The sequence below is a fragment of the Echinops telfairi genome, unplaced genomic scaffold (genome assembly GCF_000313985.2).
Source record: "Echinops telfairi isolate 266 unplaced genomic scaffold, ASM31398v2 ScPeMD7_655;HRSCAF=1070, whole genome shotgun sequence".
Lineage (NCBI taxonomy): Eukaryota > Metazoa > Chordata > Mammalia > Afrosoricida > Tenrecidae > Echinops > Echinops telfairi.
This window is the reverse complement of record NW_022104553.1, coordinates 25,784,916-25,796,554: the sequence shown is the minus strand read 5'-3', so window position 1 is coordinate 25,796,554 and position 11,639 is coordinate 25,784,916. Positions and strand designations below refer to the sequence as shown.

Genomic DNA, 11,639 nt, shown 5'->3' with positions numbered 1-11,639 from the left:
CTCCTCCATCCGCTCCTCCAGCTGCCGGACATGTGCCTCCAGGTCTCGGTTCCGAGCCTCGGCCTCTTGGAGCTGACTGTGGGGGGTGGGGTGGGTAAGGGTCGGAGATCGGGTCTGGAGGCACTGCAGAGAGTTGCCACGGACTCCGGCCCGCGCCCGCGCCCCGGCTCTGACCTGGCGAAGCTCTGGTTGGCCGCGCGGATGGCCTCCAGCTCCTGACTCAGGCTCTGCCGGGAGAGCGCCTGCTCCTCCAGGGCCTCCTGGAGCTCCCGAAGCGTCACCTCAGCCGCCTTGGTCAGGGCCGCTGCTTCTGCCTGCAGGTGGGGGCGGTGGGTGGGGAGAACAGGGCTCAGGGAGGTTTGAACATGGATTTCAGGCCGAGTTCACGGCACTCCTCCACTCCCACCCCCCAGGTTTCTTTGAATCCAGACACCTCTAGCCCCCTGCCTGGTCTCCAGCAGTGAATCTGGTTCCCTCACCTGCACCCCAATCACTAAGAGCTATGTCTCAAATACCCCCTCAGCCTGGCCCTGGTCCTCCTGGGCTCAGAACCTCTTCAGGGCCCCAGAGAAGATCTGCTTGCTGGCTGGGCCAGCCTTCCCTCCTGTCTCATCGCCCAGTTGGGCCTCCCCAACTTCCTCTGCAGGGATCCCTGGGGGGCCACGTTGGGTAAGTGTTGGACTGCTACCCAGAAGGTCAGCGGTTCAGAGCCCACCAGATGCCTGCTCTGCCTGGGAAACCTGATCAACTAGGGGTACTGAGAGTCGGCATTGACTCCCTGGAAGTAGCTTTGCTCTGTTCTCCAGAGCTCTGTTGGGTGGCCCAGTGGTTGGGGGCTTGGCTGATAACAGAAAGGTCAGAGGTTTAACCCCACCACCCACTCCTAAGGAAACAAGACGTGGCGGTCGGCTTTCGTAAAGATCGCAGCGTGGAAACCCTAGAGGAAGTCCTATGAAGAGCCTGAGTCATTTTGACCGCAGTCACAAGGACCCACCCGTCAGTGGTGAATTGAACAGCTGCTAACAGAGAGGTGGGCACTTCGAACTGACCCCCTGGCAGTGACTCCACTCGAGGAGAAAAGATTACAGCTGAAAAAAACTCAACTGTGGCAATTCTACTCTGTCTCTTGAAGTCACCACTTCCCACCTCCTACTTGGCTGATCCTTCTCAGGGGTTTCAGCTCAGACAGCCCACCCCACCCAGGGAGCCCACTCCAGTGAACGCTGTCCTCTTGACCGGTTCCATTTCTTCCCAGCGAACATCTCCGCCTGAAGTAGTACTGCCTCTACTTTTTGCCCTGTCTGACCCTTGACTGCCAGAGCTTGTGGGAGCCCTCACACTGTCCCTCAGGTGTGCCCCCCACCCTACTTACTGCGGATTCTGGTGGGAGAACTGCAGGCACTGGCTCCAGGCCGAGGGCTTGCTCGGGTGGCTCAGGCAATGGCTCAGCCTCCAGTTCCATGGGTGTGGGGCCCGGGCCCTCTTTGTCCCTGGGGTAAGGGAAAAAGGAAGGGAAGGCCAGCCCCACCTTCAAGGCCACCCACCCACTCTGGTTAGAACTAGAAGCCCCCTGCATAGAGCCTGGCCCTGTGGCTTCAGCAGGGGAAGGGGCAGAGTAAGTGGAACAGATCGCCAGGGTGGAGTGATAGGCCCTTCTCTTAGGGAACCATCGGCCCCTCACATGGCTACTGGGGCTACCCTCTGCACTTTCGGCAGGCACCGCATCTCCTCCTTTGTTGTATGACCATTGTCAGCCCCGCTCCTGAGGCCCTCAGGACAGTGAGAGGTTTGGACCTACTTCGGGCTGCAATCCTCAAGGTTGGCAGTTCAAAATCACCAGCTGCTCCCTGTTACACTCTTGGAAACTCACAGGGACATTGCCGCCCTGTCCTACACACTTGCTCTGAGTCAGTATTGACTCGATGGCGGTGAGAGCTCTGGCTTGAAGCCCTGGTGGTGCAGAGTTTAAACACTGCATTGGCAGTTCAAACCCACCCACTGCTCAGTAGGAGAAAGGTGAGGTAGTCCTCAGCTGCTGCAGGGATGGGGGTGGGGTCTTCCCACCCCAGGTCCATAACAATGGACTGAAAGTCATGAGGGCCACCTGGAAGTGCTGTGATCCTCTAAAACCCGTCACCTCTAGGGGCCATGCTGTCCACGATTGCTTTCCAAGTTAGATGAGAAGGTAAGGGGCCAGGGAGACTAGATGAAGGACACAGAACAACCAGAAGAGGAATCAGGAGACCCATCGTGGTGAAGAATTCGGCTCCTGTCAGTGACCCAACTTGGGTAAGGAGCCTCAACTGCTGTGCCTTCACCGAAACCACAATAAAACATTGCACGTGTATTTCTTTTCAAAAGTGCATCTCCCGAGGACCAACATCCATCCAATCAGGCAGCGTGGAATTGGCAGCATGCTGACCAATAGCAGAAGCAAATTAGAGAACAAGTTCTGGGTAGGTGTGTGTGTCTGCATACCAGGGATCCTTGCTAAATGGTGGGTTGCTTTTTTTTTTTTTTGCTGAATAAGCAACCAATAAGTTGTTGACCACATTCAGCTAGACCAAGAACCTTCAACAAGTTTGTGTCGACATCTTGCTATCTCTTGGAGCCATTTTTCGACGAGCCTCATAGGACAGGGTTTTGAGAAGTGACCCTTGGAATCAGTTGCTGGTGTTTCCGTGCCATCCCTGCCATCATCTGCCCTCACCAGAAGGGCCTTCCTCCTCACATCTCTGTCCCTTCATGCGCTCCCTATTTCTGGTCTGGTGGCACAGTGGTTAAAATGCTCAGGCACAAACCAAAATGGGTGGAGTTTCGAACCCACAGGTCGCTCTCCTGGAGGAGGATGTGGCCCAAGGGTTCCATAAAGGTAGGTAGCCTAGGGGATGGGGAGTGGAACAGGACACTCTGCAGGGCAGTTCTGCTCCGCCTTCCAGGATCAAAAGCAGCCTTGTCGTTTCCTGGTCTGAAGCTGCGTCCACTCTTTTATTGCTTCTGTTTTTGAATTCTCTTTTCGGTGGCTGGGAACCTACTATTTGTGTAGTGACTGTCTTTTGGGACACTGTGGCCCGGCGAGTGGCTGGATGCATGTGTGAGCTGTCACCATGGACAGTAAGGAAGAGACATACTTCCATGCCTCAGGGCCCTCTGGCCCCGTGGACAACAAAGCTCAAAGTCACAGGTTGGAAGGACACGAAAGGTTGCGACTGTAGCTTGGAAAGTTTCTACATTGGCTGTAGAATTATAAGTTCTTTACAGCTCTGGCCTTTCTCTAAGCATGAGCCCAGACTCTAAGGTCCCCACAGTTCTACCTAGTGGCGCAGTGGTTGAGCACTCTCCTGCTAACCTGCGGGGCCCGGCAGTTCGAGCCCACTGTCAATCATAGCTGGGAGAACACTACGGGGATAGCCAGGGACCTCCAGAGCTGGCACCCTGGTCCCACCCGTTCTCAGGAGGCAGCAGGGCTGGCCCTTACCTGAGGGCCATGCAGGAGTAGGAGTAGCCCACAAAAGGCAGCTGTACCCCCAGCAGAGCGCCCTCCCGCATGTCTGACAGCGTCTCCTGCACAAAACAAGGGCAGACTCATCAACCCGCTGTGGTCAGGGCTGGCCTCCACCCAGTTGGGTCTAGGCTGGAATGACGGCCCCTTCCCCCATGGTTTCTTGAATCTTCCTGCTTTCCTCAGGCCACCTGCCCCAGATGCTGAGTTTGTGCTCTGTGGACCAGGACAGGGACCAGTGGGGAGGGACACGCCACAGGGCAGATGGGTGCCCCAACACAAGCACATACTCTAGCATAGCTTGCTCAACCTGACCAGAGAGGTGCATCAGGGAGAGGGATTTCGTTCTGGGCTTTCCCTTCGTATCCCCGCCCCCCCACCCCCAGCCTTTCCTGGTCTGTTCTGGGTCTCCCCAGTTCTACCCTTGACCTCGGGATGGGTCACTGACTAGGAACACTGGATCTGGTTCACCACGGGCAGGATCCACAGCCCCAGGCAATCCCCTCTTCAGCCCAGTCAAGGGGAGGAGGAATAGGGAAAAGTACCTACCCCGCCCCCGCTCACCATGGCAGTGAGCCCGTCCTCCACCACATCGAAGTTGCACGTGTCCGTAGCGCCCTCAAAGTCGGGGGTAAACGGGGGTGCGGTGTCACGGAGCACGTCCCAGTCAAGGCCAAGAAAGAAAGGATGTTCCCGGAAGTCACCCGCTCCACGCCGGCCCAGCCGTGTCTCCCGGGGACACAGCAGCCTCTCAATGAGATCTCGAGCCTCCTCAGGGACCCCGGAGTCAGCCAGGGGCAGGGACAGGTGCTCCTGCGGGGAAGGGGCGCGGAGAGCTGTTAGCCCCAGGGTCATATGCAGGGACCTATCCGGAGAGGGCAGGCGCTCACCTTATAATGGACTATCTTGCCGTAGGTCTCCGCCGTGGAGTCGGCGTAGAAGGGGGTCTGTCCATAGAACATTTCGTAGGCGAACACTCCCAACGCCCACCAGTCACACTCGGGCCCGTAGCTGCCAGACCCGGGCCCGCCGCCCACAGCCTGCAGGATCTCCGGGGACAGGTAGTCCGGGGTGCCCACGGCCACCAGTGAGCGTACCTGTGCCACAGGACCAAAGCTGAGGTCAGGCCCTGCCCCTGAACTCTTCCCTACTCTGTTGTGGTCTGATCTGGTCCCACAGGCAAACTTACTTAGGCTGGGTCACCGCCCTCTTCCTCCCAGTTCTGTTACGGATTCCGGGTCTGGCCCCAAGTTGACCGCACCCCCCCACACTATAAGCCCTGCCCCTTCACGTTCCCGCCCCGCCTCCACGCTGGAGGTACCCCGCGTTGCCCCGCAGTGGGCGCACCGGCTCACCGTTCCGTCCTCCTGCAGCTTGAGGCAAGAGCCAAAGTCGGCCAAGCGGATGTGGCCGCAGCGATCCAGAAGGATGTTGTCCGGCTTGATGTCTCTGGGGCAACGAGAGACGAGGGAAGGTAAGGGCGCTTCCCACGCTAGCCAGGCCCGCCCCTTTAGGTAGCCCCTTCAAGGAGCTGTCCGCTCCAGGACCCCTCTCTCGAGACCACGCCCCCAGGCGGCGCCTGAGGGGCTGCACTCCGCAGGCCGGCACCCAGGGTACCCCAGACAGAGGAGTGCTTCCCAGACCTCAGTCCCGCTAGAACGCAATGCCCAAGCTTTGCCATCACTTTGGGGGCCCACGGGCCCACTCAGGCTTTAAAACCCTGCCCTCCTGAGCCCCCATCTGAGCGGCCTTTCGCCAGGCCCGGTCCCTAAGGTCCCTCCGCCTTCTGCCTCGCCCACCTGTGCACGTAGCCCAGCCGGTGCACTGAGTCTATGGCCATTACAATCTCGGCCAGGTAGAAGCGCGCCATCTCGGCCGGAATCCGCTCCCCAAACTTGCTCAGCAGTGTTAGCAGGTCCCCGCCCACGTAGTATTCCATGACCAGGTACTGCGAGGGGGCGTGTCGCAGGCGGGGGTCAGCTGCCCGTCTGGACTGCTGGCAGATCACCTGGGACCCTGGGACAAAGACCTGTCCGCCGGCAGAGGCAGAGAACACACAGCCCCAACCCCTAGGGAGCCCCCAAGATCCCAGACCAAATCAGAGAGTCCCCCACTCTGTCCCGGAACAAGAAAGTTCTCCCCAGGTTTAACACAGGTATTGCGTGGGGGGGGGGGGCCTGTTCTGGAATCCGCCCACTCCCAGAGTCTAGGTCCCTTGTACCCTTTGCCCAGTGACCCCACAGAGACCCTGGAGAGCTCTCTCACTCCCAGGAGAGGGCACCCCCAAAGGAGACACCCTTGCGGAGTTCCCCGCCCAGGTAAGAAAGGTCCTTGTGAGACCTCAGAGGCTCCCTGAAGGCATCCCCGGCCTTCATTCACCAGGTAGTTCTCATCCTGGAAGGCAAAGTGGAGCTGCGTGATCCAGCGCCGGTCCCCGTTCACCAGCACGTCCCTCTCCTCGCGAAAACACGACACCTACGGGCCACCAGGTGCAGCTGGAGCGGGGGACGGCCGGCAGGAGGCTACGTCCTCCCGGCCCCCGGCCCCCGGCCCCGGCGCTCACCTCTCCTCTCTTCAGCATGTCCCACTTATTCATGATCTTCATGGCGTACACCTGGCCCGACTGCCGCATCTTCACCACCGCTACCTGAAGGCCGAGACGGGGCGGCGGCGCGGGCGGAGGTGGCGGTGGCAGCCCAGCGTCTGGCCTGGGCCGCACTCCACCCCATCCCCGCCCTGCTGGGGACCCGCCCACTCGCCGCAAGCCCCGCCCCCAATCTCGGCGGGGGGCGGTTCCCGCGGCGTGCCATTCAACATTTTCTGCGGCCCCGCCCACCGCCGAGCCAACCGAGGCTCCGGCCTCGCCGAGCTCGCGCCTCACCTCGCTGAACGCCCCGCGTCCGATAACCTTCAGAATCTCGAAGTCATCCCTCTGCAGTCGAACTGCCTTAAGCCTCGCCGTGATGGGCTCCGCTGAGGAGGGCCAAGAACTGCGGGTCACTGGGGAGACGGAGGGGAGCCCCACCCTCTGCCCCTCGTGGGTACCCCCTACTCCCTGCCCCACTGCTGCCTCTGAGTTAACCTCGCTCGCTGTCTCATTTCCCCATGGATACCGTCTCCCACATGTAGCCACAGAGGCACCCCAAGCCTGAGAAGTCTTTTAGGGGCCAGGTTAGCAGACACCTGCAGAAGGGGAGGCCCCAAACAAGCCTGCTGCAGCACCCTACCCCCAAACTCGAGGGAGACATTGAACAAGGCCGGCTCCTGGAGCCTACCGCGCCAGGACTTTTGCCTTGGGTGCTGGCCCAGGCACGGCCCCTTTTCCCCTGGGGATCTCTAAGCCCATGGCCCAGGAAAGGGGTGGTGCGAGGGATCGTGCCAGCGGGGGACTGGGGTGGGCACCCGTCCAGATCCTGCCCCTACCCGTTGTTCACAGGCAGGCCTTACTGGCCCTGGGTCCCACGGCTTGAAGTGTTAAGCTGTCAGTAGGGGCGGGGTGTGGGTGCGGGGAGAGGAAGGCAGGCCAGTGCTCTGAGGAGGAAGGCGAGGTGGATGAGTAGGGAAGGCCTGGGAGGAGACAGGGTGGGCTCTGGCGGGCAACAGGCTCAGACTGCAGAAAAGTGGCTACAGCGAGGGGCTTGCGCTTCTGGGGGAGCAGGGCCAGGAGGGAGAAGCCGGCAGGGCCCCAGGCTGGCTGGCTAGGGAGGAGAGCGGAGCGCGCCAACACATTGAGCCCTTTTAAGGCAGCGGGGGAACCCAGGCCCCCTCCGCCGCCAGGCGCCTCGAGGGAGGGGCCGCCCGCCGCAGGCTCAGGCCACAAAAGGAGTGTTCCTACCATAAGAATCAGACCCCCTGCCCCCCACCAGGCCTCAGTTTACCCAGCCAGGCGTGGTGCAGCCTTTGCAGAAAGAGGGTGGGGGGAGTTACTAAGGACTTGGTGGTGGCAGGGGGGAGGTTTTTGCAGAGGCTGAATGGTCTGCCTGCTGGCCACTGTCCCACCTGAGACCCAGGCCTGGGACCCAGAGCGCTGGACTGTGGTGTGGAGGGAGCTGGGGAGGGCGGGTGTCAGGAAGCGGTCAGACAGTGACACAGAAACCAAGGCCTAGTGCAAACCCCCAAGGGGCAGGCGAGTAGAGGGACAGAGGAGTGGCAGGTGTCAGACAGACAGAAACCAGAGTCCTAGGTTGGCAGTTGGGGCTGGGGGGTGGGGGCGGTGTGTGAGGGAAAGCGAGCAGCAAGGCAGAGACTGAGATGCGTTTCTTCCTCGTGACCCCCCAGGCCTGCTGACCTGCCTGTAAGGACCTTATGAGAGGGCCAAGGGGACAATGAGAAGGTTGGGGTCCTGAGCCAGCAGGGTTAGAGGGCCCAGGAAGCCATTGCTGGCCGCTGCAAGCTACGTAGGACCAGCCCATGGTGAGGGTATCGAACCTACAAAGTGAGGACCCACTCAGAGATGTTCCTGGGGCCTGCCTGACTCAGGGATAGAGGGGGTGCTGGGTGGCGCCTGTCTGCAGTTAGTTCTCCCCAAGGGCCTGAGTCACTGACCCCTTCCTGAGCCTAGGCACCTGTTGGAGCAGCTGGAGACTGGCGCCGAACACCTGCCTGCTGACCTCTCCCCTGGCAGCTGTCCCACGGCTTATCTCCCCTCAGTGCCTGCTCTGTTCTCAGGAGAGCCAGGGTAAGAGGTCCGGAGGGCCCATTTGGGGGAGGGTCTCAGGAGATGGGGCTGCCAACCTGTCTCTAGGCCTAGCTTTAGGGGAGGGGGGGCAGAGGACTATGGGAGACTATGACCAGTCCAGCCTGAGTCACAACGGTGCCCTAGCCTCTGCTGACCCCTCTGCCCATCCAGGGTGGCTGACGGACATGTCACCCCAGGATCCAGGTTCAAATCCTGGGCCCGTGAATGGATGGGCCTCCCCATATCTATTGAATCCCCCCTCCACCAAAAAAAACCCAGGGCCCTTGGCTTGGACCCACCTTCTGCCTCTGCCCTAGCCCCTTGGCTTCTGCCTTAGCAGGGGGTGCTGTGAGGGGGGGGCAGTCCTTGCAGGCACTCACCCCACTGTAGGAAATCGGCCACGTACTTGTCCTGGGCCAGGTCGGAGGTCTCCAGCTCCTGGTGGACGCTCAGGAGAAGGTCCAGCAGGGCCTCCAGCCCCAGGAAGCCAGGGTCCAGCGCCAGTCGCTGGAGCTGCTTCAGCCGCACCTCGGCTGCCATGTCTGCCAGCGAGCACCATGGCCCCGCCCCGGGCCGGGGGCTCACCTCTTGCCTGTCACGGGGCCCAGCAGCCCCTGTCCAGGCCCCGGGGCCCCAGCCGCATGGCTGTCTGTCCCTGGCTGTCCCCTGGGCCTCTCTGACCACTTCTCTGCTGAAGCCTCCTCCTCTTCTCCCCACCCCTCGGTCCAGCCCCCCTCCCGCCTCCTGGCCTTAACCCCTCAGCAGCCAACACCCCCACTCCTTCCAGCCTCTCTGAGCTCCTCCGTGTTAGATGAGTGTGTGTATGTGTAGAATTTTAATTCTCAAACTCCACCCCCAATAAAATCTTGTCTTGAGGCAAGAAAAACTGCAGGTGTGGCTGCGACCCAGCTCTAGAATCCCCCAGAGGAACTGTTATGATCCTGCCCACCCTCCAGCTGGGGTAGTGGGGGTGGGGGGGGGAGAGAAAGGTTGAGGCCCCAGGAAGGGGGGCCCCCCCAGAGGCCAGGGCAGCTTCTCGGGTGACTCAGCCATGGATTCCAACTTCAGGACAGTTAAATTTAGCACTCAGGCCCTTGGTTTTACACTAACTTTTTTTGAGAGGGAAGCTGGGAAGGGGTGGTGGAGAAACTTGGAGGGGGTGGCCCCTAGGAGCAGGACCAGGTGTGACCCCTGGGTAAAAGTCTGGGAGACAGGCACCCCACCCCAGGCAAAGGAGACCCCAGAATAGCTCCTTGGAGCCTGGCCGGGCAGCCACATTCCTGCCAGGGCTGGGATTAGAAACAGAAAACAATTCGGGGGGGCAGGGGGGGTGACGGGCGGGGTGGGAAGCTACCACGCCCTGTGACCGGTTGGCCAGGGCATTTGATTGGAGTTGTTCTCCCCCTGGGGCAGATGGTTCTGGAGAGGGGTACTCAGCCCCAAGCCAGGTCCTCTGGGCCACCAAGACCCGTAGTCCAGGGTCTCCCCAGAGCTGCTTGTGGGAACTCCCAGGCCCCTATCTAGACAGTTCAGACCCTTTGGAAACCCTCCCAAGAGGGTTTGGAGAAGGGTTCCTGGCTACCCACTGGCTGGAGGAAGGAGCTTTGCTCAGGGTGGGCCAGCTTGTGCCCCCAGCAGACTTCACTTCCAGGCCTTGGGGGCAGGACATGGGATGGCAAACCCTGGGCTCAACCTTTGGTTCAGGTGGAAACACACACACACACACACCTCAAGTGGGCTCTCCCCTCCCAGATTTCCCCAAAAGGGGACAGACAGGCTGGGCCTGGAACTCTAAAAATGAGAATTTTAGTATAAATAAGAGGTCCTGGGGGGCAGGGAGGCCCTGAGGGGCGACCATAATTTAACACTCTCTGGAAAGTGTACAGACAACACCAAGGGCAGGTGGGGGCTGGGGAAGGGGCAGCCACCCCCTGGTCCTGCCCGCTGGACGCAGTGGCACCTGGCAGAGAGCTGGCACTCTTGTGGGTGACCAGTCACATGCTGGGGACAGGAACGTGGGTAACACTGATGTCTCGGAGGAAGGGGTCACCATACTTGGCAGTGGGTGGGGATGAGGCTGAGGCCACATGGGCTGCTACACCACCCCATGTCTGGGCCAGTCTGGGGGACCCTTTGCCCCCAAAATTTGTGCAGGGTGGGCGAAGGGTGGTGAAGCAATCCATCCATCACGGTTAGTCTTGTTAATACGTTGATCGGCAAGGTCAGCAGGGTGGTCACTATAGCCAAGTGGATGAGGGGTGCAGGGTTGACCACTGCTCACACCACTGTCCCCCTTGGGGAATTGCCAGGCTGGGAAGAGATGCCCTGGGGAAGAGGAGGGGGGAGACAGGAAGGGTTAAAGAATATCAAACTAGGCCAGGCCCTGGGGAGGGTCCACGCTGGCCTGACCCCACAGCCCACCCCATTCTGGACTGAGGCCCCTGCTCTAGGCTTGGGCAGCCTTCTCATCTCGCCTCCTTGCTCACCACTGGCCCAAGCAGAGGGGGCAGGCTGGGAAGGGAGGAAGGAGAGGAGCAGTCGAGGGCCCTGTCTGACTTGGGAAAGAGTCTGGAAAGGGCAGTCCTACCTCTACCACTGACTTGCTGGGTGACCTGGGCCAACTGCCTTCCCCTGTCTGGGCCTCGGTCTCGTCTGGGAACTAGGGCGACAGAGGGTCTCCTTCAGGCCTCACCAACTGCCCTCGATCCCAGCGGCCGGGCCTCCTGGCTCTGAGGCTGCCCTGGCCTTCTCAGGATCCAGGCCTCTGAGACTCCGGATCTGCCCTTCCAGGGGCACGGCAGGGAATCCGAGAACTGCCCACCTGGCAGCAGGTCCTGAACCCCCCCAGTCCTCTCTGTGCCCCACAGCCACCCATGGCCCATCGTAAAGGGTCTCTGCTAGGGGACAGCTGATGGCAGAGAGGCTGGAGTGGGGTCCACCGGTGTCTGGTTGTGAGCAGAAGTACCAGCTGGACCCCTAGGCCCCTAGGCCTGGGCTGGCAGGTGGGCCCACACATGTGCTTGGCCTGGCCTGCTCTGAGAGTCCGGAGGGGAGACCTGGCCATGCTGGGCCGTCCTCCTGCCTGGCACCCACTGGCTGCCCCAGACAAGGCTCTCGAGTGGCCCCTCGGGTGCTGCGGGCACTCACCGCCTTGCCGGGCCGGGCCCAGGTGCAGATGAGGCCCTCCTGGCAGGCGGTGACGATGCAGTCCTCCAGGAAGAGCAGCACCGTCAGGCGCTCCTGCGCGATCTTCTTGCACACCAACGGCTCCAGCAGGGGCACCTCGTGGATGCGCGGGCACAGCGCCGTGCCCAGCACCTTGGCGGGGTCCAGCCGGCTGCGCGGGGCGGGGCCGCTGGGCTTGTCCCCGCCCCCGCGGCTGATGTTGCCCAGGCTGTGGTAGCGCTTGTGCTCCTTGTCGGCACCGCGGTCCCGCCGCTCCTGCAGCGTCAGGGTGGC

General features: G+C 61.2%; 2 protein-coding genes across 2 annotated transcripts in view; both read right to left on the bottom strand.

Moving 5' to 3' along the window:
* Positions 1-8,856, bottom strand: DMPK (DM1 protein kinase; the record flags this gene model as incomplete). Its single annotated transcript, XM_045292669.1, has 12 exons — positions 8,561-8,856; positions 6,384-6,475; positions 6,066-6,149; positions 5,882-5,977; positions 5,302-5,450; positions 4,858-4,951; positions 4,393-4,599; positions 4,067-4,315; positions 3,479-3,564; positions 1,373-1,490; positions 175-314; positions 1-76 (listed from the first exon to the last, which is right to left on the bottom strand). Coding segments are annotated over exons 1-12 (1,551 nt in total), but the record flags the coding sequence as incomplete, so codon positions are not given.
* Positions 8,857-9,964: 1,108 nt separating this feature from the next.
* The window catches only part of DMWD (DM1 locus, WD repeat containing), a 7,585-nt gene continuing 5,910 nt past the window's right edge, over positions 9,965-11,639 (bottom strand). Inside the window, exons 4-6 of the mRNA XM_045292668.1 lie at positions 11,328-11,621; positions 10,768-10,839; positions 9,965-10,505 (exon numbers count right to left, since the gene is read on the bottom strand). Of these exons, the coding sequence (XP_045148603.1) occupies positions 10,458-10,505; positions 10,768-10,839; positions 11,328-11,621 (414 nt within the window). The 3' untranslated portion in view covers positions 9,965-10,457. The remainder of the gene's footprint in view (positions 10,506-10,767; positions 10,840-11,327; positions 11,622-11,639) is intronic.